At 50.3% G+C, this 25,297-nt stretch overlaps 10 protein-coding genes across 10 annotated transcripts; 6 read left to right on the top strand and 4 right to left on the bottom strand.

The window, feature by feature from the left end:
* Nucleotides 1-353: 353 nt before the first annotated feature.
* On the top strand, nucleotides 354-2,469 carry BDV14DRAFT_196838 (DUF803 domain membrane protein; the record flags this gene model as incomplete). The annotated part of the gene is made up of 2 exons (XM_073772530.1): nucleotides 354-1,094; nucleotides 1,144-2,469. 2 exons carry the CDS (start codon nucleotides 354-356, stop codon nucleotides 2,467-2,469), a joined length of 2,067 nt encoding a protein of 688 aa, XP_073631499.1.
* Nucleotides 2,470-2,704: 235 nt separating this feature from the next.
* Nucleotides 2,705-3,812, bottom strand: BDV14DRAFT_196837 (uncharacterized protein; the record flags this gene model as incomplete). The annotated part of the gene is made up of 2 exons (XM_073772529.1): nucleotides 2,705-2,798; nucleotides 2,875-3,812. 2 exons carry the CDS (start codon nucleotides 3,810-3,812, stop codon nucleotides 2,705-2,707), a joined length of 1,032 nt encoding a protein of 343 aa, XP_073631498.1.
* A 193-nt stretch (nucleotides 3,813-4,005) lies between these two features.
* Nucleotides 4,006-5,341, bottom strand: BDV14DRAFT_167264 (cytochrome c oxidase assembly protein). Its single transcript, XM_073767646.1, has 4 exons — nucleotides 5,038-5,341; nucleotides 4,921-4,990; nucleotides 4,398-4,839; nucleotides 4,006-4,344 (listed from the first exon to the last, which is right to left on the bottom strand). Exons 1-4 carry the CDS (start codon nucleotides 5,226-5,228, stop codon nucleotides 4,295-4,297), a joined length of 753 nt encoding a protein of 250 aa, XP_073631497.1. The 5' UTR covers nucleotides 5,229-5,341; the 3' UTR covers nucleotides 4,006-4,294.
* BDV14DRAFT_167261 (uncharacterized protein) lies at nucleotides 5,342-8,144 on the bottom strand. The gene is made up of 5 exons (XM_073767645.1): nucleotides 7,515-8,144; nucleotides 7,341-7,459; nucleotides 7,116-7,230; nucleotides 5,801-6,979; nucleotides 5,342-5,649 (listed from the first exon to the last, which is right to left on the bottom strand). Exons 2-5 carry the CDS (start codon nucleotides 7,394-7,396, stop codon nucleotides 5,527-5,529), a joined length of 1,473 nt encoding a protein of 490 aa, XP_073631496.1. The 5' UTR covers nucleotides 7,397-7,459; nucleotides 7,515-8,144; the 3' UTR covers nucleotides 5,342-5,526.
* A 255-nt stretch (nucleotides 8,145-8,399) lies between these two features.
* On the top strand, nucleotides 8,400-10,562 carry BDV14DRAFT_167260 (basic helix-loop-helix domain-containing protein). The gene is made up of 2 exons (XM_073767644.1): nucleotides 8,400-8,920; nucleotides 8,981-10,562. The coding sequence occupies exons 1-2, from the start codon at nucleotides 8,848-8,850 to the stop codon at nucleotides 10,255-10,257; spliced, it is 1,350 nt and encodes a 449-aa protein (XP_073631495.1). The 5' UTR covers nucleotides 8,400-8,847; the 3' UTR covers nucleotides 10,258-10,562.
* Nucleotides 10,563-11,066: 504 nt separating this feature from the next.
* Nucleotides 11,067-12,111, top strand: BDV14DRAFT_196833 (uncharacterized protein; the record flags this gene model as incomplete). Its single annotated transcript, XM_073772528.1, has 5 exons — nucleotides 11,067-11,341; nucleotides 11,442-11,526; nucleotides 11,581-11,745; nucleotides 11,799-11,906; nucleotides 11,959-12,111. The coding sequence occupies 5 exons, from the start codon at nucleotides 11,067-11,069 to the stop codon at nucleotides 12,109-12,111; spliced, it is 786 nt and encodes a 261-aa protein (XP_073631494.1).
* Nucleotides 12,112-12,808: 697 nt separating this feature from the next.
* acuM (gluconeogenesis transcription factor RDS2) lies at nucleotides 12,809-15,610 on the top strand. Its single transcript, XM_073767643.1, has 7 exons — nucleotides 12,809-13,315; nucleotides 13,440-13,462; nucleotides 13,656-13,673; nucleotides 13,786-14,092; nucleotides 14,155-14,903; nucleotides 14,965-15,161; nucleotides 15,214-15,610. Exons 1-7 carry the CDS (start codon nucleotides 13,099-13,101, stop codon nucleotides 15,263-15,265), a joined length of 1,563 nt encoding a protein of 520 aa, XP_073631492.1. The 5' UTR covers nucleotides 12,809-13,098; the 3' UTR covers nucleotides 15,266-15,610.
* On the top strand, nucleotides 15,139-15,610 carry BDV14DRAFT_167252 (uncharacterized protein). The gene has a single exon (XM_073767642.1). It carries the CDS (start codon nucleotides 15,290-15,292, stop codon nucleotides 15,587-15,589), a length of 300 nt encoding a protein of 99 aa, XP_073631493.1. The 5' UTR covers nucleotides 15,139-15,289; the 3' UTR covers nucleotides 15,590-15,610.
* A 3,000-nt stretch (nucleotides 15,611-18,610) lies between these two features.
* On the top strand, nucleotides 18,611-19,611 carry BDV14DRAFT_167251 (uncharacterized protein). Its single transcript, XM_073767641.1, has 2 exons — nucleotides 18,611-18,839; nucleotides 18,902-19,611. Exon 2 carries the CDS (start codon nucleotides 18,938-18,940, stop codon nucleotides 19,340-19,342), a length of 405 nt encoding a protein of 134 aa, XP_073631491.1. The 5' UTR covers nucleotides 18,611-18,839; nucleotides 18,902-18,937; the 3' UTR covers nucleotides 19,343-19,611.
* A 398-nt stretch (nucleotides 19,612-20,009) lies between these two features.
* Nucleotides 20,010-24,341, bottom strand: BDV14DRAFT_167249 (WD40 repeat domain-containing protein). The gene is made up of 4 exons (XM_073767640.1): nucleotides 23,342-24,341; nucleotides 23,017-23,288; nucleotides 22,139-22,963; nucleotides 20,010-22,091 (listed from the first exon to the last, which is right to left on the bottom strand). The coding sequence occupies exons 1-4, from the start codon at nucleotides 23,882-23,884 to the stop codon at nucleotides 20,528-20,530; spliced, it is 3,204 nt and encodes a 1,067-aa protein (XP_073631490.1). The 5' UTR covers nucleotides 23,885-24,341; the 3' UTR covers nucleotides 20,010-20,527.
* Nucleotides 24,342-25,297: the final 956 nt, after the last annotated feature.

Here is a 25,297-nt window from a genome sequence, read left to right as displayed (position 1 = left end):
CCCAGCCTCCTCCAAAGCATCAATCATGATGCTCTCAGCTCCTCCACTTGCCTTGTCTCAGTTCATTTCCCCTGAATTCTTTGTCGCTTTTCTGTTTTATCTCTTCTCCGTCTTTTCCTCTTCATCTCATTCTTCAACCTCGGCCTCTTTGTCCACATTCCTGAGCGCCAGCAAAGGCCGTCGCCCGCCCGCATTCTTAACCGCCGTCAAGCGCTGTCCTCCACGCTTCCGTCAGCATTCAGCATACCGATCCGATCTCATGGCCTAGTTTCAATATATATTCTCCGACACTTGGCCATCGACACCCGCTCACTGTATATACCACAGCGATCGATGATACTGCGGGCAGTACCATGGATCTCTATACTCGCTCCGGTGTCAGCACCGGCAGTGGTGACCGTCCGGCATCCTACAAGGCGATCGGAATCTCACTGGCTATCGCATCGGGCGTCTTCATCGGTATATCCTTCGTGATCAAGAAAGTCGGACTCTTGAAGGCAAATGTCAAGTATAACGAGGAGGCGGGTGAAGGATATGGCTATCTCAAGAATTTGTGGTGGTGGTTGGGAATGACGCTCATGATTATCGGCGAGATCTGCAACTTTGTCGCATATGCTTTCGTTGATGCGATCTTGGTAACGCCACTGGGCGCTCTCTCGGTTGTCATCACGACGATATTGTCCGCCGTCTTCCTCAAAGAACGGCTGAGTTTTGTGGGCAAGGTTGGCTGTTTCACTTGCATTTTGGGATCCGTTGTGATTGCGTTGAATGCACCTGAGCAGTCATCTGTGGCGGACATACAAGATATGAAGGACTATGTTATTGCGCCGGGATTCCTATCTTATGCTGGTGTCATTATCGTGGCCTGCACGTTCACTGCCTTCTGGGCAGGGCCCCGATATGGCAAGCAAAGCATGTTCGTCTACATCAGCATCTGCAGTTTAATTGGAGGTCTAAGTGTGGTGGCTACTCAGGGACTGGGTGCGGCTTTGTTGGCTCAGATTAACGGGGAGTCGCAGTTCAAAGAGTGGTTCATGTATGTTCTGCTGGTTTTTGTGATCGCAACCCTGTTGACAGAGATTATATATCTTAACGTACGTGTCTCTATCATGCTCTTACCTGTGACATGCTAATAGAAAACAGAAAGCACTCAACATCTTCAACGCCGCTCTGGTCACACCCACCTACTATGTCTTCTTCACCAGCTCGACGATTATCTCCTCCGCCATCCTCTTCCGTGGCTTTAAAGGGTCCGCAATGCAAATTGCCACGGTCATCCTGGGCTTTTTGCAAATATGCGCAGGTGTCGTGCTACTGCAACTCTCCAAATCCGCCAAAGATGTCCCCGATGCCGCCGTCTTCAAAGGTGACCTCGACCAAATCCGCGAAGTCGTTACACAGGAAGAGCCAGAAACCGAACCCAAGGCCGACGCCATTCGCGGCACAGCAGCAATTATCCGGCGCCTTTCCACTCCCCGTCGCAACGTCGAAGCCGAAGAAGCACGCCGCTACTTCAACGAACGCAACGAAGATAACCTCAAGCCGCCCGCCGAAAACGAGATCGTTGAATGGGATGGACTGCGCAGGCGCAAGACCGTCATTAGCGAGAAATCGCCTCGTCGTGCTCCTTCTTTGCCTTTTCCTCCGCTCGGGATGTCTAAACTCCCAGACAACTGGCCAGAAGACCCGAGCACCACACCTACCGTACGTTCCTTCATGGACGAGATACGTTTACGAACAACCAGTATCATGAACTCTCCCTGGCGCCCAATAAACGAGACCGCCCACGTACCATTACCTGGTTCCGAACACAAATCGACAGACCCTAACGCCCCCGACACGCATCCCCCACGAACCATCTCCTGGGCCGACGAAGAACAAAACGACTCCCGCCTTGGAGCCCCGGCACCCCCACCCCACCGCAATTTCTCCTTCCATAATATATTTCACAGAGCGAAATCTCCAGAACCCAGTCGCAGCCCTATCCACAGCCCGCGGGGTATTCTCCGCCGTGGGCACAACCGAAGCATGACCTCAGAAGAAGAACACCTGGGACTCGTCCAGGGCGACACAGTAGCCGAGTACGCGAATCTTCAGCGAACAGGCTCGAATAGTAGTCATGATGATGACAACTACGGACATACGCATACCAGCAATTATGATAGCTATGACTACGACAGATACGACGACGAGAAACCAGACAGACTACCATCGGGCCGAAGCATAAACTCTCATTCCTCTCTATGCCCGCCGAGATTAAGAGTTAACCCGCTCCCGCCCCTACCAGACAATGAATCCGCGCTGAACCTCTCAAAAGAGGAGATGGACAAACAGCGCGAGGAGTTACATGGTGAACTGCCAGAGCCGGAACCGCAACTCCAGCAACTTTCAGAGAGAGAAAGTAGAGGGTCATTGTCGGCGCTCCCGCGAAGGCATAAAAGTGGGTGGCGTCGGCCTTCAGATGAATAGCGAGTATGATCAGGCTAGCTGGGCATCTCACGTACCAGTAGCCTGAGTTGAGTTGATGTGATGATGATAATGTATGCATATGTATATGTACATAATAATGAAACATGATGGTATAGGTATAGATATAATGAGCATAAGCATATACAAAACCAAAAACAGACAGCCTCCAACATTTACTCCAACCGATGCAGCCCAACCAATCCTGGGTATCATATCTACTATACCGTACACTGTTCTACATAAACCCCAGCACACTCCTCTGCCCCGACAAATTAACCGCAAACCTCGTCTCAGGAAGCCGTTTGCCAGCCTTAATACTCTCAAGAACCCTAAATTCACACCCATTAACACCCACACTCACAAAATTTTATCTCATCGTCAAGAAAGGGAAATGGGAAAACATACCACTCAACACCCACAATCCTAATCCCCCTCCACCCACCTCTACTAATCTCCTTCTGGATCTTCCCCGCCGCAAGTCCACTGCCCGCACCGCCCTTGCCAGGTCCGCCATTCGGCTTTCCGATTATAACGTGTGTTATGCGACGAGATAATGAGAGGGCGAGGGTTGCGCCGTGGGAGACGAGCAGGGATTTGAGTTTGTGGTCGGATATCAAGGGGGTTGTTTGCCCGTTTATGTAGATTGTTGTGTTGCGCAGGATGGAGGATTCTTCATTGAGGGGCTGTAGGGGTGTGTTTTGGAGAGATTGTTCCCTTGAGGTTGATGGGGTTGGATTGGGGGTAGGGTCCATGTTGAATGCGCCGGGTGTTTGGGTTGAGGGGGGCTCAGATGATTGTGTTGAGTTCGGTATTGACGCTGAGATAATTTCGGAGCCAGCATCCCGACTGGTTTTTGAAACTGAAGTCGGCGTCGAAGCTGGCGCCGTAACTGTTGATGTTGATGTTGATAGTGATGTAACTGGAGATGAATCCGCCTTGCCCTTCCCATCCACCTGTCGGTCAGAAGTACCGCCCTTCCCAGCCCTCATCATAAACCGAATATCCCTCTGCCCATCCTCTCTCTCCTCTCCCTTCCCATTCCCATTCCTACCCTTCCTCTCAAACCCAGCACCCCCGCGACCCCCCCTCGCATCCCCACTCCAATCCCACTTCCACTCCCCCTTCTCATAGACCTTCTCCGCGCTTCCCCCATTCGGCCCACGATAAACAAACGAATTAATCGTACTATCGCCCGTCCGTAGTTGCTGCGCAAGTTTAGCTTCGCGCGTGCGTCGCCATGATGTACCGGGGTTTGAGTCGGAGCGTTGGTGGCCCGAGGAAGCGGTGTTCCAGGGGTCGAAGAGGAGGTGGTTTTGGGGTGTTATTGTTCTTTCTGGTGGCATTTTGGCGTTTGTTTCTGAGTGATTTTGGGGCGAGGTTGGGATTCCATGAGGTTGGAAGAGGAAGTAAGTTTGGTTGATGTGGGACGTCTGTGCTTATCGATAAGGATTACTTTGGTGATTGTTTGGGTCCGTTGCCGGGGTGGGCGGTTCTAGGGTTTGAGGTATTTTGCAAGTATAAGGCAACGAACAGCATATTGCCTTAGGATTTAATGTTGACTATAGATACTATACAGCCTGCCATTGTGTCACTATGTACATTGGCTATCATACATCTTCCAAAAACGCCTATCATGCCTGCTATGGTACAAATATATATCTTGATGGAGGAGGGTGGTGAAGAGGTCTGAGGTTGAAGAGTCGGACCAATGGACAGCACTTCATATTGAGAGTCTAGTGTTGATTGTCGTAGGCTCAGCCGCAGGTGTTTTGAGGGCATCCTGTCAGCAACCAAAAGTAACCGAAGTATACTTCATCTGGGGGTATCAAGCGCCCGGAATAGGCTTAAGCACGCCATTGTCATCGTATTTCGCCTCTGTTCTGGGTCAGCAAGGATAATCTCGGTCACCAAAGAGCCAAGGAACGTACTAAAGAAGGTATAAGAAAGCGTAATCGTATCAATCCCCTTCATAGCCGGATCCGTATGGAAGTCCGGATCAATGAAGAAGAAGACCGGCATATCAACAGTCTCCCCCGCGTTCAGCTTCTGCTCCTCAAAGCAAAAACACTGGATCTTGCTGAAATAAGGCGCAACTTGCCCCGGCGTAACACTATACGTCGCAACACCAATAATATCAGTGGGTCCCTTGTTCGTCGCCGTGTAGAATGCTAGCGCAGTCTCGCCAGGGAGAACCCGGACCTCTCGCTGCTGCGGTGTGAATTTCCAGGGTAGTACATCTGATACCGATCCATTGAATGTGATCCGCAGCCGGCGCGAGTCCGTCACTGGCGTGACGCGCGATGAGGTGTCGCCGTCTCCTGTGCGGTGGGTGAGGACCGGCTGTCCATTCCAGCCTGTTTGTTGGCAGATCTGTATAAGTGGAGAAATTTAGCATTTGGGCATGCAGGATGTTTTGGGAGGGTGCGGGGAGCGATTGGCGCTGAGACTGACCATCTTGTATAGTGGGACGGAGCCGTAAGCGAGGGAGACTGTGCCTAGGATTATACTGATCGTGTAATACCTGCCGTGTGTCAGATTGAAGTTCTGGCATGATGCGAGTGCACGTACATTGTTGACGCATTGCGCTTCTGTGACTGCGGCGTATTGAATGGTGCGGACGGGGATTGACGCAGACAGGCATTGCGGGTGAAGTATCTCCTTCCTGCCTCCATGCTCCTACTCTGCACAAATGCGGACCGGGTAGCTCCAGCTCCGGAAAATATGAATCGACCCCATGGTGGGAACAGTCGAGAAAACATGGCGATCTTGGTGTTGCGGCGGATATCAGCGGAGGAAGAAGCATCGCACGATCGCCGGACAAGGGATTTAGATGCACGTGATCAGGGCTTATCGATAACGACGGGCTCCAGGGCTCCACAATGTACTTGCCTTGTTCAGGAACATCTGATGCTTTCCGGCTTGCTCCATAATCCATAGCTAATATCTGTATGAAGTCTATTGATGCGTTTATTACATAGGTCATAGGAACTCGTCTGACTGGATGTTGGCCGGCAACATCAGACAGGAAAAGATAATAATACACCAGCGAAGTAGATATTAGTTCACGATACTTCTCGCGATCCTACCAAAGACACCTCGGACCATGTCGGGGTTTCCCCTGAGACATGTAAGAAGGACAGCCGCACTGACAGCGAATGCCGCACGTTCCCGATATTGATACTAGAAAAAAGCTCCAATTAGCCAAGGTTCAAGCCTCGAAGAGGAGCACGTTGCAGCCCAAGGTGGTCGTAGGACACGCAATGACACAATGGGAGCGGTGCAACCATCCCGACCCAAAGGGATACGCGTTCATGAAGCGGATCAATCATACCTTCTGGTCATAAAACCGGGGTAGCACAGTGGCTGCAGTCCTGGGTGCCACGAACAGTGCAATCTCCTGCCGCTTTTTTGCGTGTTCGACGAGTATACTCCATCCACACAGCACACATCCTGTACCGACGCAGAGTCCAGAGTCCCACATCTGTGGCGTTACTGTATTCTTGCCAAAGAGTCTAGGCCCCAATCTTGTTCGGGAAAGGCAGACACCGTAGTAGAATAAGCTCACGAATGAGGCAAGGAACGATGACGACCGCAATGCATCGGTTATGGCCCGCCGAGCAGCCGCCATCGACTTCATTGAGCGAAATCGAAAAGCAATTTGCAGAGGGATATAGGTCGCACACGCAAATTTAAATGTCCGGATAAACCGAGAGATGGCGTGTTTCTCACAGCTAGGACCGCATCCCATATGCACCATTTCACACGGGATGGGAATGGTTCTAGCAGGGTCGCCCCATACGGTAGGCCAGCCATAGTCCTTGCACATGGACTCCAGTAATGGCGCCTGTCCTGTATCCTTCCCGTAAATCAATATACCCCTCCGTGCGCGGCGGAGAGCCTCGATCAGCCGTTCATCCACCTTGGCCACCTCCCCTATCCACTTTCCATAAGATTTGGGCAACCTTTCGGGGGCATAAAACCAGGCCCACATCACGACTGCCGCGCTAGCAGCAAATACAGCAGAGTCGGCAATTCCTGGAGCAATTAAGCCAGCCAGAGCCCAGCGAGGGTTGTCTTCCCCCTTACTCTGACACCAGTTCCACAGAATGCACGCCATTGAGTCAACTGCTCTGGTAAGAGTAAAGAGCGTGAGATCCATTGTTCTTCCAGCAAGCTGAGGGCGGGGATGCGAGTGCAGCCCGGCTCTCGGCTGATGAGCAATGGCTTCCCCAGGCGTTCCATCCTGTTCGTTGGATACGTTGCGCAATGTAACAGGCCTTCGATTCAAAATTTGGAAACTGTACCATGCAGACACAAATGCAGTGGTTAGCTGTACGAAACGAGAGACTCCCCTTGAACTTAAACTCTTTGGGCTTGAGCCAAGCCTATGGAAGGTGGTTTGCAAGGCCCTTAAACATAGCAATGGTAGCAATGTCGAGCCCCCGACAAGCGCAGCACAGAAAGTTGGAAAGCTTTCCAACCGAAGTGTGCCGGTCAGCACGCGAAGAAACTACACGTGGAGATATTAATATTGCTTGTCACACCAGAAATCGAGGATAGGTTGTCTGGGATTTGATACAGCTAGGACGATACCCATTCTCATGGCCGCAAAACAAGCCAACAAGAAGACAGAGGGACAGACATACCTCGTTTAATTTCTGTTGAAAACTCAAGTCATTATTTCTCCAGAGTCGTCGTAGACATGCTACGATTTTCGGTGTTGCTGAAGACACATAGCCCAACGCATAAGCTCGCAGAATTCTAGATAAAATTCCCAAATCCAATCAACAATGGTCCAGCGCCAGTGGTATAGTGACGCGCCCTCCAAGTTGCATAGAGGTTACACAGCTGCGACCGGAGGTAGTACTTACGGCTGGAGTAGCTGCGTAGTTCGATGGCGCCTGCGAGTGAGTGCAGCAGAATCCATCGCGTCTCCGAATCCTCAGTACATGACAGCTGCCGAAATTGATATAATCGCAATATATCGAACCTGGTGTCTGAGGTCAGTTCGCTTCACTACAATCTCCCAGGTCCAATAATCTTACAAGACTGAGTCGTACAGCTGAGTAGATATCTGCAGCCCCCTTGGATGAGGTCGGCAGCCGGATGCTCCCAGCACAACGATTGGACTAGGGCGCAGGACCGTTTGTAGATGATTGAGAACCTCAATATCCGAAGGATTTACCCCATACGCTTACAGCACCTGGTAATCAACTGAAATTTGCACTAGGAGGGTGCCAATTTGCGCGAAGATCCTTCGGTATGATCTGCCGTACTGCCGTACTGCCGTGCAACGCAAGCCGACGTCGCCTCGGTCCCGAACGAAGATGTTAACCTTGGGAATAGCAATCTCCAAGGAAAAGCTGGTTCAGGGGTAACCCCAGACCACGGCAGATGGTAATTGACCGCGAATATGTCAAAATCCGGGGCTGCAAGATGTCAGGTACACCCAGTCAAAGTCCCTAGATGCAGTGGGGCGGGGAGCAGGCGCAGCTCGGGATCAGATAGTAGAATAGTCCAAGCCCAAATTGACGGCGGACCGTCGTGCCACGGAAAGATTATTATTGAGGCGACTCAGGCGGAATGAATAGTACAACAGCAAAAGGCAAAAAGCAGGGAAGCGGCTTATTGGAGCATTAAGGCAGAGGGAAGAGCCACAGGAGTATCTATTGGATGGGGGGGGGGAAGAACATGAGAACTCGCAAGGGATTCTCCTTTTGGGGAAAACGGTTGCCAACGGGGAAGTTCGCCCGAGCGCTGCAGTGACAGGCTGTTACGCTGTAATGGCCAGCTTTGGCGGGAGAGCCTCGTAATTTTGGTAAATAACTTACGTCACGCGACAGGGCCCTACGAGTCATTTGCATGTGATCGTTCCCAGCACCACCACAAGCCGACGGGCCATGCTCTCTCCGCCATCAACTATCCTTATTCCAGTCTTCAGCTCTCAGTCATCTTGTCGCTGCGCTTAGATTGAATGCGGGGGATGTGCGCTTGATACGGCGGGTCTGTCTCACTGTCATAATTTACTTATCCTGAACATCCGGACCGGCCACCAGGTCGCTTTTCCGCTTTTATACTTTTTCACACCCACACAGACTCTGCCTGTCACTTCACTTGAGGATACACAAACAAGGCCGTCTTGCGCAGCGCACTGTCCAACGGTCGACGTCGCCCTGAGCTTCGAGTCATCTCAGCTACTCGAGGGACTTGATCATCGCGCACAGCAAACCGGCAACTGTCATCTGTCACGGAGCAAGGTATGCTGAGGTCGGCCTGTTCTATGCCGCTCGCGACCAGCTCGAATAGATGCCGGTGTGAACAATAGTCGAGATACCTCTCAAATATACCCTACTTTTGTACCGCCCAAGTTGAGATATCATGATGAGCATCAACCCGACAAACGGCGCCCAGGGCCGCAATGGGCGCAACAACCCAGCCCTACCATTTGGTTGTCAGTACTCTCTATCGCCGAGTTGAATATTGTCTTTTCTAACCCAAGTTCAATTCCCAGACTCTTTCCCTGAAGACCAACCATGCGAGCCCGCTCCACAGTCGCCGCTCGGCCTCCCGCTTCTTGACGTTAACGAAACGAACATGCTTGATAACTTTCTCACTACGATAGACAACAATGCTTTGGCCAACGATTTCTGGTTTACGGGTTCCCAAAACGACATAAACAAATCACTTGGTCTGTCGGGTCTGGACTGGCCTACTGAACTGCCGCCAACGTTCGAGGGTTCTACGAGCTCGCTCCCATCCTTCCAACCACCATCATTTTCTCACCGAAGCGCTGAGAAGTCTCCTGACTTCTTCCCCGAACAATCGAATCCGGACGTGGTAGCTGCAGCTTCTATGCTTTACCATAATGGGCCCATCGGAAATGAGTTCAACAACATGTTCGCAAATCAACCCATCGCCTTCTCCAATGTCGATTACTCACAGCCCAAGAGCCATGCCAAGGAACAGCAACACAACGGTCACCCTCACCCAAGGCGCACTAGTACATCATCTCGCACATACTTACCTGTTGGTTACCACACCACGAAAATGCTTTTTGATGTGCCCGAGCCAATATCTCCAGAACAACAATTGTCCACCAAAGTACGACCCCTCCACTGGGGTTCTGATTCAAGTTTCATGGATCAAGGATTTGTGGCGCCTCCTGATGTCCCTAATGAGGAACAACGGACGAAGGAAATGATGGAGAATCTGGAATGCCTCGAGCCCCAAAGCAGCGCTGCTAATACAAGAGCCCCCACACCGGATCGTTTCTTAAACCACCATCCCGTTTCGTGGGTAGATACTGGAGCAGCGAACCATATTAATGGACTCAGAAAAGACTATAACGACACTGTAGAAGACCTATCGCACCCGAAGAAGAAACAAAGACTCTCAATCAAAGAAGAAGATGATGAAGAAGTATCCGACGGAGACTCTTCCAGACAACGATCGAAACGCTCCAAAGGATCCGGCAGACGATCATCAACCGACGGAGTCCGAAAACCTAGGGCATCTCAAAGCTCAAAGCAACCACGCGAGAATCTGACAGAAGAGCAGAAACGAAGCAATCACATCAAATCAGAGCAAAAGCGGAGAAATCTGATCAAAGAGGGGTTCGACGACCTTTGCATACTTGTCCCCGGTCTAAAAGGCGGTGGCTTCAGCAAAAGCGCAATGCTCACTCAAGCCGCCGACTGGCTAGACGAGATGCTACGCGGCAACGAAGCCCTCAGAATGCAAATTGCGAGCATGGATGCCAGGAGCAATGGTATACTCATGCCGCGATGAGGATAGGACTTGCATGATAATGACCCTTTACCTTCCCATTTGGCCCATTGGTTTTACTTTCAAGGTTTTTGTTGGCTTTCTCACTCGAAGCGATTTAGCGGTCCTGTTGGATGCAGGTTGTTCTGGCTGGATTACAGGCGTTGCGCTGTGGCAGGCATGGCCGGAATATGATACCTCTTGTTTTCATTTGTTGGTTGGAATGTACCTTAGTGGCATTGCTTTTGCCAAGTTCGCAACCAGTGCGAACGATTAATCATGATTTGATGCATAGGTAGAGAAGAATATAATGACATCATCCATTAAGCTTGCGCTGTCACAGAGACATCCAGACATGTGAAAATGACTGATAAGATGCGACTAGGCAGATCTGGTCATGGTGTTGATTCTGGGCCTGCATCTAAAGCGGTTTAGCGCCTGATATGCTGGTTGCGGAGGTGCATGTGACTGACTGTCAAGCTGCTTGGCGATATCAGGGCGGTGAAGCACGTGCCGCAGTAGAGCAACTTCCCATATGGAGGTCTGCCATCAAGATATCAACAACATAGCGAATAGTTATTAAATCAGCTTCCATACTGAATACCACGCTCATACAATCATTTGTTGACCTTCATTACCACTTATATTACTACCAAACCGATCCGTCAACGCGTACGGCATCGATTTCTCCACAGCGCGTCAACGGTAAGAGCAACAAACACCACAACACGCCTAGCTACCAGTTACCACACAATACACATCAATGGAAGCGGTACGCCTTCATACCTGAATCACCATCAAAGAATTCCCGCGACACTTCTTCGCCACACACAATGCCGCCCAAACGCAAGCGCACCGACGATGCGCCCTCCCCCAACAACAAGAACAAGAACATACAGAGCCGTCGCAAGTCCTACGCCCACTTAAAGCCCCAAATCCGCCACATCTCCGAACGAACAATTAAGTCGAAATGGTCGACGCTGCCGGAGCCAACGCAGGATAAGATCCGCGATATGTTTCGCGCGCTCGAGCGCCCGGTCATTGTGCGGCAGCAGAATGATAAGAAGCGCTCTGAGGCGCAGGCTGCTGTGCAGGCTGTTGTTAAGAAGTATGTACTTTCATTATCTATAATTTTTGCCTGGTGCTAGGATAATGGGAGTGGTTTGGACGGAATTGGAGTGGTTGCTAATTATTTTGGGTGTCTACAGCCTTGGAAAGCGACTTCCGCGAATGCCTTTTCCACCGCTGACGAAGGACTCTGTTTTTGAGTATGAGGCCGCATTGAAGGAGCATGTATGTATTTTATACCAGGTCTAATGGGGCAAAGGCACTGACGCGTTGGTATAGAGTGCCCTTGAGGCTTCACTTTCGACTATGAACGATAGCATTGACTTGCTGAACAACGAGATCGCGAAGGAGGAAGCGCTTCTCGCAAAGGAAACAAAGCAGCTACAGGATATGGAGAAGAATGCTAAGCGCGCGGAGGCAGAACGGAAGAGACACATGAAAAATGTATGCTGGTGTTCATTCTCGGCTTTGTTGGTAGTGATACTCATCTATCGCAGGAACACCCCGCCCTTCGACAACTCCGCGATGACCCCGATACTAAAGCTCAGAGTTCGTCTGAGTTCAAATTGTCGAACTTCAAAGATACACCATCGGGCTTTAGTGAGGTAAGAGCTCGACCCCATGGACCATACGCTCTTCACTGACATATTTCCGTAGCTTGAGACCGATCCGGAGGTATCCAATCTACTGAAGCAATTGAACAACCATCTGAAGTCGATGCAGAGCAACACTGCTCCATGTTCCGGACTGAAGGATGCGATTACACGATCTCAAGTGGCGCTGAGCCTTGCCACTATGCCTGATGACTGAGCTACGTGACTACTTACTGATGACCGACTACTTTTAAGTGTCCAAGCGTAGCTCATACATCTAGTCCACTGTTGGCGACTGGCTATCTACATGGCAAAGACCCGACTGGCCAAAAGCAATTAGGCACCTCTGTTCTCTAGGGAGCGGCATGGTTCCAGAAACCCTACCTGGCCACCAGTCGCTCTTGCGGTGTGCAACTGCAGGGTGTGCACGCAGGAACCATAGGCGCACGGAGATGTACCTGAAGCCTTGGGATACACGGCGTTGCAAACATGCAACCCCATGAAACCCCAACCAATGATCTATGCTACCATCTGAAACCGGCCTGTGCCCCGGTCGCAGAGTGCATAACCCTAACCGGAGAGCGCTTTGGCCGGGGTCGAGATTGATCGAGAGTGCTGAAGATGTATGCATGGAAGAGGCATTATTAGTTTTGACTCAATCGGCCCAGCGGAACTCGCCATGGTTCCCGAGCCTTCGTAGAGCAGAGCATTTGACACTGCAAGTACAGAATAGCTGGATAATTAGATGAATATAAACCGAGGCATCTGGCTGCACATGAGTATCAACAGTAGATCCAAGGCAATTGCAACTCCGAGGCTGGAGAGGCGAGAGCGCAGCCTGACTAACAGGGCGGCTTTAAGAGGGCGGCGGTTCCCAATGCGGAGAAGGCCGGGACTTGGATTTGGAGTGCCGAGCCACTCTGAAGGCTGAAGCCCACACTGCCCAAGGCCCAAGTGCCACACTCTGAGGCCCGCTCTGTTCAGCGGGGAAAGGTGTGTCGCATGTATCCCCAGTTGCGCGCTTGTCAACTTCTTGTTAATTGCTAGTGCTGCTGGACTAATGGTGTCTCGTCCTCTCTTTCGCTCCTTTCACGTCGGTGCCTGCAAGTGCCCATCTCACTCCTGATTTCTGTGTTCCGACCGATCAGCGACCGCGACAGCAGCGAGCCGAAGGCTGCGCAACATCTTTTGCGCCTCGCGATCAATGCCGGAGAAAACCGCTGCGCAAACGGGTCCAGCCCCAGACCACCACACCAGCAATGGAAAGGCCGAGAATCCGACTCTAAACAACATGGCAGAAGGGAACACAGCCGGCATTAAAGTCGATCCCAGCGCGCAGCAGACGTCGCCAGCCTCCAAGTTCGAAAGTACGCCTGCGGGGGCGCGCACCAGCCCGAAGAAACGGCGCAAGGTCAATCATGGTGAGTGAGCGCTCAAACACATCCCAGCAGGGCCACGACAGCGGTTCCCTACGTCTGGACTGCTTGTCTTGTCTGTTACGACATATAGAACCACGTTGCTGATCAGGGTGCCCACGTTTCGCAGCATGCGTCTACTGTCGGCGATCGGTAAGCCTATGCCCCGTGGGGGTTCTCTTCCCCTCCTTCACACCATTTCCCTCTCCCTACAGCCCTCCTCTCCACTGCCTATCGAGGGGGGAAGAAAAAGGAAATATAGGCTCGGGTGTCTCGATTGTCTCCCGAGCACGATCTTCATTGGAATTCATTTGCTGACGGCAGGCCACTTGCTCACGTGTTACAGCATATGACCTGCGATTCGGTAAGACATACCCTGGATTATACCCGCACGAGTCCTTGTGAAACGTATTGCAGGATGGAATTAAGGAGAATACGAATTATTGCTGACAATGATTTTTTTTCTGCGATTGTAGGAGCGACCGTGCACTCGATGTATAAAGCGCAATATCGGACACCTGTGCCATGATGAACCGAGAGAGCCGTCGAAACGATCGCGCAGCGAGCACGAGCAGTCCGCTGCAGACGAAGAGGGCTCTTCGAACAACGAGTACCCCAATGTTCACACTATGCCCCGGAAGGTCGATGTCTCAGATGCTGCAGGCCAGCAGATCCTGGCCGACGGGACTCTTGGCCTCACATCGTCCTCTATGAATGCCGTGCAACCGGGACCCATGCCCTCTTCTACAGGACAGAATATGGGTGTCACGTCCCAGCAGCAGCGTAAGCATCTTTCCTGTCTTGCACTCTCTTTACTCCCATGTTTGTCGCTCACGACTTTGTAGTTCTCGGATACAATGACTGGGTCGGCGGCCAAAGCCAGTTCCAAGATATGCACACATTCCACCCTTCTTATATGTTCAATGCGCCCGAAGTCACGAACGAATATAATCTGCTGGGTGACTTCCTCAGCAACAGTTTGCTAGACGATGGAAGCATCTTCCAGAACGACGACATGCAGAGAATGTACTCTGACCCCACGTTGATCAATTCTATGGCTGTATTAGGCGGCCCGAACCAAACAGTAATTCAGCAAAATCAATCACTCCAACCTCCGCAAAATCAGCAGAATGAAGCGGCTTCAGGGCCAAGCATTACAGTCGGAAATGACAAGGCTCGAGAGACGTACTATATGACGGCAGCAGACCCCTCCGGATCCGATCCCCCAGAAGAACGAATGAACAAACTCCTCAAAGCGAAATACGATGCCGGTCTATTACGCCCCTTCAACTATGTCAAGGGTTACGCGAGGCTCAACACGTATATGGAGAAGAATCTGCAACCGGCGTCAAGACAAAAGATCCTTCGGCAATTAGACAAATTTCGACCCAAGTTCCGCGAGAGGATGCAGAGTCTGACGGATATTGAGCTCATACTGGTGGAAATGTGGTTCGAACGAAGCTTGATGGAATATGACCGTGTCTTTGCCAGTATGGCTATACCCGCCTGCTGCTGGAGACGAACGGGTGAAATCTTCCGAGGCAATAAGGAGATGGCTGAACTGATTGGTGTTCCTATTGAGGCTCTTAGAGACGTGAGTTATCCTGTTCCAAGTCATACACTGTCGGCGTTGATACTAACTTTCCGTCTTCAAGGGTAAACTCGCCATCCACGAGATCATCGTCGAGGACCAGCTCGTGAGCTACTGGGAGAAATTCGGCGCCATCGCGTTCGATAACACCCAGAAAGCGATGCTCACAAGCTGCACCTTGAAGAACCCGAATGCCACCACACCTGGAGACGGTATACCGTGTTGCTTCTCATTTACTATTCGACGTGATAACCATAACATGTAAGTGAACCGGAAGAGTCCTGGTCTGGATGACTTGGCTAACTGTCTTTAGCCCGTCTCTGATCGTCGGAAATTTCCTACCCTCACAGCGTAAAAGCAAATAAATCGGACAAAATACCAGGCGTTATATGGGGATATCTTGGTACATATATCTGGTGCTGGCTTTATTTTTTCGGTTCTCTGAGTCGCGATCTTGCTTGACTCTTCTTTACTTGGTTTCGTATATACCATTGCTACTGCGAATTGTGCTGTACTATATTCTTATTGAAGGATATTACCGGATATTATTTCGTCTTGCTGTTTACCACTGTTATCCCGATTCTGATCAACTGGGTTCTGCTATTCTCTTTTACTGTGTATCTACACTTGGTGTGGTCTTGATCATGTGCTCAAGATCATCCACCCTCGAGGATGCCTCGAATATCTAAACTCAATTCATTCCAATTCATCCCATCCTCAATCCCCTCAACTTGTTGCTGATAAAACGACTTGGTCGAATGCAATGGCGTCGAAGCATCCAAGCAAACACAAAGACCAGGTCCAGGCTATGCTAGGTGAGCACATATTCGCCATATAGCGTCGCTAACGCCTAACCAACTACCTCACTTCCTTAGCTCTAGCCACGGATTTTCAAGACCAACTCTCTCGCAATGATGGTTCGGGTACCCTTAGTCCCGAGACATTGACATTACTCGATAAAACCCTTCATCGCCTCCCTCTCCTCGCGGAATCGATATCTACGTCTACCCGTCGACAGCTAGACGATGAAGGGACGAAACTATGGAATATACCTGTGCTGCGGGTGGGAGAGGCTGAAGGGGGTAATGCGATGGTGCTTTTGTGTAAAGGTATCTGCATTGGCTATGATCCTTGGTCAAAATCCGTGCTAAGTCCCCGAAGTGAAAGCTCTCGCCTACGCTATGCTCGACGTTGCGTCCCCAATGACAGAACCAGGGCACCTTCGGAGCCTTGAGCTTGCTTTTAGGGCTATCAGGTCTTGTATTGGTTTGTTCAGCTTCTCTATACTTCGATGTCCTAGTTTCCAGCTCATGCCCATGACCCAATAGAGCACGGTCTTACCGATCTGAGTCAGAAGATGATCGAACTGGCCGCTACGAGACTAGACCTCCTGGAGAGCTCTAAGACAGAATTCAATGCAGCCAGGGCTCGAACATTTACTACTGAGTACTACATGCTACGCATATATCTGGCGGGTGGCACTTGCCTCGAAGACCTTGTGTAGCTTAGCTAACGAGACCATATATAGGCCTGGAAACAGAATCGATTAGACATCGCAGACCACTTATTCTCGAAAGTCCCGGAGACTGACACCGCAGAGCAACGAGCCGTTGTTGAAGATATTTGCTATACTATCGGGAACTCAGCACTTTCAGCGGGCCAGTATGAGACAGCGAAAACATGGCTTGGTAGGGCTTTAGTTGTATGCGAACAGCAGGCAGGCGAAGATACCGACCAAGGATCCGAAGGGCTCAAGAATAAGCGGTTGCCGGTCTTACATGCTTATGGTATGGGTATGGAGCTAATAGTTCTCGAAACAAGCTGATTATAGCAGCGCGGTCCAATCTCCATCTTACGAAGACAGAAACTGACGGCCAATTTGAGAAATCTGTTGAACTCTTAAGAACTGTGAGCATCACTGCCCGGCATTGTTCTTTGCTTATACTCCTGCCAGGAGTATGGAGATTCATTCCCCGTTTTGGCTCTTTCCCTCGAAGTGCTGAGTAAGGATGCATTGAATGAGGGTTACTATGAGAGTAAGGATGCTCTTGACGTGCTGTCAATGGCAACCAACTTGCTCATAATATTCAGCAATCAAATCCTCTATAAACTATCTAGGTGACGGTGATGCGAGCTTGAAAATGTGGGGTTTTCCTTTGGAGTACTTGCATCAATCTGACCAGTGGCTCTAGGGCTTACCACTACATCACGAAACTTCGAAGCACGAGGTATGGAGAGTACATCTCACTGTACCATGCCTATGCTCATATTTATCAGCCTAGAACACTTTGTCGAAGCCTGCGGGCAGCTCCTGCGCAAGCTCGCATCTCTCGACACAAACTCCAGAGAGCGATGGATGGAGAAGATCCTCGTCTCAATCATATGGGCATTAACGAATACAAAAGCCGATGAGAATATTTGCCCCCGTCTAGCCGAATATACGGCACAGGTTATAGCTAACTCCGGCTTGACCAAACCCAGCGAGGATGCAACGCAGGCTTCCCTTATTGTACGTCGTATGTTGCGCTTTCACAGCTTATTCAAGTACTGACAAGCATTGACCAGCTTATCTGGAAACATATTGACACGATGCTTTCGAATGGGTCCTTCACCCTCGCAGAACAATGGTGTCGTTTTCTCTTGAAGCAACCGCTGTTTCAGAACTCTGCAGACACAGAAGCAAAGTCATTCCGGTAAGCTACGTACAAAAACCAAATGAGCACTCTATCTGGGCTGACATCTTCATAGCAAGCTGATTCTCTGTGTCTTGGAGAATTACACACCGTCTTCAGCGCGCCAAATATTCGATGAGGTCCCCGAGGATTGCAAGAACTGTCCGCTTACGCTGTATCTGCTGTACAGACTGGCTCTTCTGACTGAGGATGTATCTCTCAGTAAGTCGGAGCTCTTTCGTTCCCAACGCAAATTGGCGCTTGACTGAGAAGGAAAAAGCGACTACCTACATTCAATCCCTCTGCAAACAAAACCCAGATCCAACATTCATCTGGTCATGCTTAGCAGATGCGCTGCAGTTAGAGAAGCCGAGTATCGCAATGCAAAGCCTTGGAAGTGTCATGGCTATCTCGGATGGCACCTTATTTGAAAGGCTCCAGATCCCACAGCTCTTGCAGTACGTGATATGTACTGTCCGCGAAGGGAACTCAACAAATCACAAAGGTTTGTTAGAGCAAATTACGTCTCTACTAGGTTCCGGTGAGCTCAATGCGAATTCGAGACAGTCACTGTTTGCTAACGCAGCTTTAGCTTTGCATATGGTTGAGGTTGGTCCAGGACAGTCATTCTCATCTTTCGACTTACGCTGGTTTGCCTGCAAAAGCTACAGCATTGCACTTGAGTTGTATAAAGCATCCTCGCCAGATGAAAACATTAAGCTGCTCGACACCTCGGTCAAGGTAAGGTTTCTATCTTCGCTCTCTGAATCTGTTCTGATCCTCTACCAGTTCATGGAACTCACCCAGCAGCAAACAGAAACAGAGCCGAACATTGACCTCGTGGAGCACTACTTAAAGTGTACGTTCCTCCAGTCTATGATTATGGTCTCAGAGGCTCGAAGACAAAAGAAAGCACTCAAGAAAGTAAGTGAACTGATCACCCGACCGATACCAATACCAACCTAATAACACCACCTAGGAACAATACTACAAACAAGCACGCGACGCCATCACCAATTTCAAAAGCCACATGCAATCCCTAGACTTCGAGTCTGCCACAGACACAAACTCGCACACCTGGCTAGACAAGTACCGCATCATCCTATCCTTCGACTTTGAAGCAGCCGTCTACCTCCGACAGTGGGACGAGCTCGCGGGTATAATCGAAGCTTCGAAACCAATCGTCGGGCCGAAGCTCAGCTCCGTCTTCCTGGATTGTCTTCTGAGGTCAAGAGCACCGTCAGCTTGTTTGGCGAGGGTTGTAAAAGTAAACCTCATACACCCACTACTCCCTTGAACTAATCACCAAAGACTAATTCTGGGACGCAGCAAATAATCCGCACATTCCACTCCTCTCCATTATCCATGAGTTCAACCACAAACACAAAAGAACAAACCGAGTACCTCCCCCGCCACCTCCGCGTCCTCTTCACCCTCTCAATCCAAGCGCAAGAGTTTATTCTGGCCGAGTCTGCCCTCGATCACGCTTTGCATATAGCCCGCACCAGCGACAAGTCCAACGCCAACCAGCATTCCAGCAAACAGGTACAGTACCCGCAAGACGAACTCCACTGGCTAGCAACAAGCGCGTTTAACCGTGCCGTTGAGTTCTTCCTCCTATCAAAGGATAGTGAGTGCGCTAGGTGGGCGAGCAAGGCTATTGCGTTGGCGGATCGTCTCGAGGACGATCAGAGTTATGGTGCGGGTGCTGGTGCGTTGGGCAGACTGCTGAGGACGAATTTCTCGAAACTGGGTTTGAAGTCTACTTGAGGAACACTTTCACTTCCCGCATGGGAAAAAAATTACCCGGACAGTCATGTTCTATTACGATATATTGCTATATCCACGGTATATTTTAGTTTCGTTAGGTGGTTTTACTACAGGATCCTGCAGCGCGGCGAACGGGAAAGCGAGCCCTAACAAAGTGCAAAAATATGTATTATGGGCAGTCCGAAGACCAACGAAATATCATTCTATCAACATGCAAAGTTACTGCAACGTTTCGAACGTCCTTAAGTAGTCTCGAAACAACTATACATATTGTGGTTTGCTGTAAAACGCGCGAAAGCCTCGGGTGCTCACGTAGATACTTACGTTGGCACTGCGTCGACAATGCTCGATTGGGAAGGTGCGACGGGAGTCGGGTTTCCCGTCAGGGGTCGCTCCTTCCCTGTTGTCTGCGTCGATTACCTGCTTATAAATCAGAGGTTATACTGTCAAGACAGGAAGGCGCGATAGGTGGCAAAGCAGGTCGTTCCTTCCTAAATTTTGCAGCGGCGTCACCGGGGTTGGATCCGCTTGATGTCGACTAGGTATTCCGTTCTGAGTAGGTGATTGCTTTCGAGTACTCTTGAGGATTCTACTAGGTGTGGTTTGGATATATTACTGGAATGAAGGTTTCATGTATGGAAACAAGTCATATGACTCGATTTACAGACATTAAAGTGCCTAGTAAAGGCGCGATGCAGATATAACTAGTCTAAGAGTTCAGAACCTGCAGCTCAAAGAGCAATGGCAGGTTCAATTCAAACATGGGTATCATTGTGAAGTTGCCTGAAAAATGCTGCGCAAATAGATCAAGCATGAGCCTGACATGGTATTAGAAGCATACCTTCGTCACCAGGCTCGGCCCAGAATGAAAACAGAAAAGACCAAGCGAGAGAGAGATCCAACACTCTGGGCCGATGGCCCCTATCCCCCGAATGCAGAGGAAAAATGCAAAAGCAGATATATAGGTTTTGCAAAGAACCAAAATCAAACCGACACCTGCTATGCTTCGATGAAACGCAAAACCGAGCAAAAAACTGCAGCAAATTCGCTTTGCAATATGCAAAGGTCTATTAACAAGAACTCCAACACCTCCATGGCCCACAAAGAGTCCGGTTAGAAGAAGAAATGAAGAAGAGAAGGAATAAGGTTCGACAAACAAGAGGACGGGATGGGTATTTTCGCGGGTTAGCGTTCTCCAGCGGCATCAAGCGAACGTCGGCGGGAATGTTTTGGCGATTTCTTCTGTCCAAGGTTCGGTGTTGACGGAATACGACGAGGTATCCGCGCAGTTTTGGTAGGGACTGGGGGCGGAGCAGGGATTTTCTCATTTTCTTTGCCGCTGCTGTCGGTCTCCGTGTCGCGTCTTTCCGACTCAGCCTTTTTCGCCCTGGCGGTGACTATCCGCAAAGTAAGGCCCAGTTCGCGCTCGAGCTCCTTTTGGGAATGTGGTTGCTCGGTAGACCCGTTCAACTTCTTTCTGTATGCTTTGAGTGTGCGGCACACCTGCTCCGTCGACATGTCCAAGCTGCCAAACTCGCTTTTTCCTGACGCTCGACCTCGGGCTCGGAAATCTAGCGACGAGCAGCGGGCGTTGTTGCGATGACGAGGTTCTAGGTTCTTTTTCGCGCCCGTGGATTTCGGGCTAGGTGGCGACGGGGAGTCGCGCAACCTTTCTCGATAAGTCGAAGAGGTGGGTGACCGGCGAGGTGCTGCAGAGGGAGGCGTGGCTGGGGCCGAGTGCCCATTCTTCATTGATGGTGCTATAAATACACGTGAAAGTCTGCGCAGCGAGTGTGGAGAACGAAGCGGCGCATCCCTCACCGGGGTTGGTGTCAAAGTCAGGTTGTTTGGGCGTTGAAATCCCGCGAGGTCATGGCGAGATAGGACTTTACGCAGAGGAGGCTTTGAGAGTGACGGCTCCTTGGGCGCCATTTCGTCCTCGTCGTTGGAGCTCGACTGTGAAGGCTGCGTACATTCTTGATGTTGCTGCAACCCCACAGAAATGTTCCAAATCATAACCACCCCGTCGATACCAGAGCTGATCAATATGCGCTCTGGCGAATCCTTTGACTCAGAATAACTCCTTTCCAGTAATCGAACATCACTGACACCTTCGGTATGGCCGAATTCACCTGTAAGAAGCGAACCCCTATCCAGTTCATACACACGGATCGATTTATCTGTCCCTGAGACCCCAATAAGCATTTTGGGATTTTGACCTGATATAGCAGAAGTCACTGTCAGCGAGCCCATGACCACTGTATCATTCGATTCAGAGTCCGCAGCACGGAAAGAGTGGACATGACGTCCGGAGCTCATCTCGTATTGTTGTACGCAACGATCCACAGTCGAAAAGACCAGACTGTCTGGATCATCTGGGGATAGTGACATCGAAACTGGAGATGATCTCAGAGTAATGACTTTCGAGATCATGTAGGCAATGGCAGTAGCTCCGTCTACCTCACGGGTTACACGTTCCCTGACTATTATAGTCCGGTCTGCCGATGAAGATAGTAGTCTCTGCCCTTCGTTAACAAACAGAAGTTGGCCGACTGCCCCGACATGGTCATCCATTGTTTGGATCAGCTGGAGATCGTCATTGCGTCGTTCAAAAATCTGGACCATTCGATCACGCCCCGAAGTGGCTATCACGCAAGATTCAGAGGCTTGATATAGCGCGATGTCTGTAATCTCTCCTCCATGGGCCCTAACTTCGTCCACACACTTCCAAGTTTGTCCTTGGAAAACTCTATAGACTGATTAGCGAAAGTCTTGTGTTCGAACGTTCCGACATACCGTAGTACACCGACTTTATCCCCGGAGACGAATATGTCCATCTCCTCATCTGCTCGCAAAACCTTGAGCCCATTTTGGGTGTTGTCCTCGGTACCTGGAATTTGCTCAACAGATATTGTTTGAGAATCACGACATTCACCCCGAGTGTTCCAAAACCTGACAACGCCTCGAGAAGACCAAGTGAAGAAATCAGCCCCAAGACGATTTGGTGTTTTCAGGGGACCTATTCCGAGAACAGACTCCCTATGAGCAGGCATGGTGTTTCCCATGTCACATTGATCGCCTTCGTCGTTCAACTTCTCCATCGGATAGATATTGATTGCTTTGCTTCCATCCACAGTGACCAGGTGAGATGTGATGGAGCCGATGCAGGTAATAGCGGGCTCTTTGGATTTGAATTCCACCGAAGACTGACTCGATCTGCGTGGCGAAGAAGGGTTGCTCCATGGACGCAGCAAGTCAAACGCTAGCCTTCGCATACGCTTTCCGTGGCCGCCTATCCAGATGCAAGCTCTGTCAAAGTCCACAGTCAGTGAAGTGATGCCGAACTCCATGTACTGTATAAGCGTAAGCTTAGCGTTTCCATCTTTATCATCCACCAGACAGAGTGCCCCCGATTCAGTACCAACAACCGCCTCCGAGTCTGAAATTCCGACAACGCTAGTGAATATGTTGTCGGCCAAAGCACTTAGCACACAGTTTCTCCCTGAGAGTGCCTTGGGTGTTACGAAGCTGGGGGTTTCGCCAGCGCTGGTCCGACATTTGGTCGGAGAAACAGGGCGGATTTCTGGAAGCCTCCAAACTTTCACATGCCGGACACCCACTCTGCAAGCTTGTCAGTACTTGTCTTTAAAGAAAAGACCAATCATGAAGCATACGTAATCAAAGCTTGACCTAGCCAGGTCATATCACGAATAACCGTGGTACATTTGTTGGCTGAATGGAGCTTTGCTGAACCGGTTCTGAGGCTAATGGACCATACAAAAAGAAATCCGTCGTTCACATCTCCAAGGGTGGCCAAGTATTGAGAATCCGGGCTCCAAGCAAGGGCGCGGACGCCGAACGAATGTTCTGTTAGTATGGAAAGCGGCACATCGGAGGGTGCGTCTGTAGCGGTTGAAAATATCAAGGCTCTAGGGTTATAGCCGGTCTGTAGTATGTTAGCTTTATTCCCTAACACCAACAAAATTTCAATCCATTTACCTCTCCTAGAGCAAGAAGCCTTCCATTCGGGCTTATGGAAATGCTGGTAACTGCCTTCACCCGTTCCCTTGATGACCATGAGCGAGGACTGGGAGCTTCCGCCATTTCGGTCGAGGGCGAACCATTATATTTACCATTGTAGGGCGCATTCTTTATGCCTGGGACGGACTTTGATCGAGCATCCGGTGTAGCTGGGGGTGTTGATTGATTGTAAAATGAGGTAACTGGGTTGATGCTGCTGGCGGTTGGCCGCGCACGAAAGAATCGTTGGTTCACATTGCCTTCTTCATCCACTTCCGCCAGTACGCCGGCAGATCCAGCGCAGAAGGCAAATGATTTGCTTTGGTCATGGTATGAGAAGCCATTGGGCGTTGTTGTCGTTGTGCCGATAACGGTCTGGAGGGATAGGGTTGATTGAAATGGGGAAGGCTTGCTGGAGGTGCGAGTCGGCGGCCGTAAAGATGGAGAGTTGGAGGGTGTATTTCTGAGTGACTGAGCCGGACCAGGAGTCTTGCTCTTGACGCTCAATGCGTTGTTCGCCATAATAGAGTCGGGGCAAGAGCAATTAAGAAGCTGCACTGTCCCCTGATATTTGTATAACTTTTGGTTGCATTGGTCGATGCGAGCGAGCAATGGGCTTGGGCTGAGTCCCTTAAGAATGTCAACAAAAAGCTCGGTTTGCTCAGTATCCAGTTGTAGAAGGAAGGTGCGATCGAGGTGTAAGGGGCCGAGAAAAGGAATAAAAAGCGAAGGCGTTCATATATCGACGGAGAAAGGAATCGAGGTAGGAAGCTAGGTATTCGAGATGGAATTGCGAATCGCAGGGTCAAATAGGGAGGGGCTCGAGGGTGAACGGAGTTGGCTCAGATTAGCGAGAATGAGAAGCCGGTGAGAGAAGGTCGTTTGGAAGGAGCGACTGAATCGTTGAAGATTGAATGAGTGTATAGATTCGTAAAGCAAAAACACATTGGAGGACAGGAACTGGAGTTGGAGACGGGAGATCGAGCACCGAGAGACAGAGATCGGGGCAGCTTTTCTCGCGAGTCGCAGCTAAGATTTAGTGGGCGGAGATGTTGAAGCTCGGACCGGATCTCTTATGAACCACGCGCCTTGGCGGGATCTCTGGTGCAAGAGAGGATGGGGCTGGGCAGCACTGCTAAGGACCAGACATCACTGGAGTTCGATTTCTTGAAGCGATTGCAAGAATTATATATCCTGCCAGGCAGGCAAAAACTGAGCTCAACGAAGGAAAACAAAGCTCTTGGAATGTTTGAGCGGTTCACGGAGAATGGATTGTGGAGACGCCAATCGCCGACTTTACCAGAAGCTGCCTGACTGCTGAGGCACTGTTGATGCCCCTGGGCCCTGACTTTGGCTGACAGTGGCCCGCTGAACCTTCCACCTGCGGCAGCGAGTCATGTCCAGGCACTAACAAGAAATCTGGAGCCATCTGCTCTAGCATTCGCTGCTATTTGCAGCACTCCTTATCACCGCGATCCTTGGAAACTTTAATGGTCTCTCGGCTTAGGGTTGGGAGGAACAGGATGCATCCAGTGTTTGTTCGTCTGATGATAGCTTGAGTTTGTCCTAAGTAGTCATACTTGGAAGATAGCTATCTGGTAAGCACGACAAGAAGCCGTTTAGTCCAAACTTACAGCCTCCGGACTCACGTTCGCAAGTTTGCAGACCACAATCAATAGAGGTGGAGCTCCAAAAGTAAACTGGATGTGCCTAACGTCAAGGTTAGTTATAGGACCAGTGAACGGTAAGCTCAGCATTTGTGATAAGGTGTGTAACCGGCGAATATACACTGCGAAACCTGTCGTCTCGGCCAAAGGATTCAGGACGCAAATTACTTGCATATCACGCTTCATCTTTGGTTGATCAAGGTATGGTGGTCTCTTTTAGAGCGAGTTCAACCCAAAAAGATCAAGGCAACGAAGATGGTGTGTCAAT

This window comes from Aspergillus stella-maris, assembly GCF_047715825.1.
Source record: "Aspergillus stella-maris strain CBS 113639 unplaced genomic scaffold BDV14scaffold_8, whole genome shotgun sequence".
NCBI classification, from domain to species: domain Eukaryota; kingdom Fungi; phylum Ascomycota; class Eurotiomycetes; order Eurotiales; family Aspergillaceae; genus Aspergillus; species Aspergillus stella-maris.
Note: the sequence above shows the minus strand (reverse complement) of the source record. Positions and strands in the feature narration are given on the sequence as shown.

Excerpts from the sequence above, each read along its gene's own strand:
- BDV14DRAFT_167264 (XM_073767646.1), bottom strand. The coding sequence starts at position 5,228 with ATGTTTTCTCGACTGTTCCCACCATGGGGTCGATTCATATTTTCCGGA. Across the intron at positions 4,991-5,037 it reads AAGCGCAATGCGTCAACAAT|GTATTACACGATCAGTATAA; the intron begins GTACGTGCACTC and ends GACACACGGCAG. Across the intron at positions 4,345-4,397 it reads GCTTTCTTATACCTTCTTTA|AGGCGAAATACGATGACAAT; the intron begins GTACGTTCCTTG and ends GACCCAGAACAG.
- BDV14DRAFT_167261 (XM_073767645.1), bottom strand. The coding sequence starts at position 7,396 with ATGGATTCTGCTGCACTCACTCGCAGGCGCCATCGAACTACGCAGCTA. Across the intron at positions 7,231-7,340 it reads ACTACGCAGCTACTCCAGCC|AATTCTGCGAGCTTATGCGT; the intron begins GTAAGTACTACC and ends AATTTTATCTAG. Across the intron at positions 6,980-7,115 it reads TTCAACAGAAATTAAACGAG|TTTCTTCGCGTGCTGACCGG; the intron begins GTATGTCTGTCC and ends CTCCACGTGTAG.
- BDV14DRAFT_167260 (XM_073767644.1), top strand. The coding sequence starts at position 8,848 with ATGATGAGCATCAACCCGACAAACGGCGCCCAGGGCCGCAATGGGCGC. Across the intron at positions 8,921-8,980 it reads CCCAGCCCTACCATTTGGTT|ACTCTTTCCCTGAAGACCAA; the intron begins GTCAGTACTCTC and ends TTCAATTCCCAG.
- acuM (XM_073767643.1), top strand. The coding sequence starts at position 13,099 with ATGCCGGAGAAAACCGCTGCGCAAACGGGTCCAGCCCCAGACCACCAC. Across the intron at positions 14,093-14,154 it reads TGTCACGTCCCAGCAGCAGC|TTCTCGGATACAATGACTGG; the intron begins GTAAGCATCTTT and ends ACGACTTTGTAG. Across the intron at positions 14,904-14,964 it reads CTATTGAGGCTCTTAGAGAC|GGTAAACTCGCCATCCACGA; the intron begins GTGAGTTATCCT and ends TCCGTCTTCAAG.
- BDV14DRAFT_167252 (XM_073767642.1), top strand. The coding sequence starts at position 15,290 with ATGGGGATATCTTGGTACATATATCTGGTGCTGGCTTTATTTTTTCGG.
- BDV14DRAFT_167251 (XM_073767641.1), top strand. The coding sequence starts at position 18,938 with ATGAGTTCAACCACAAACACAAAAGAACAAACCGAGTACCTCCCCCGC.
- BDV14DRAFT_167249 (XM_073767640.1), bottom strand. The coding sequence starts at position 23,884 with ATGGCGAACAACGCATTGAGCGTCAAGAGCAAGACTCCTGGTCCGGCT. Across the intron at positions 23,289-23,341 it reads GGCTTCTTGCTCTAGGAGAG|ACCGGCTATAACCCTAGAGC; the intron begins GTAAATGGATTG and ends AACATACTACAG. Across the intron at positions 22,964-23,016 it reads CTAGGTCAAGCTTTGATTAC|AGTGGGTGTCCGGCATGTGA; the intron begins GTATGCTTCATG and ends ACAAGCTTGCAG.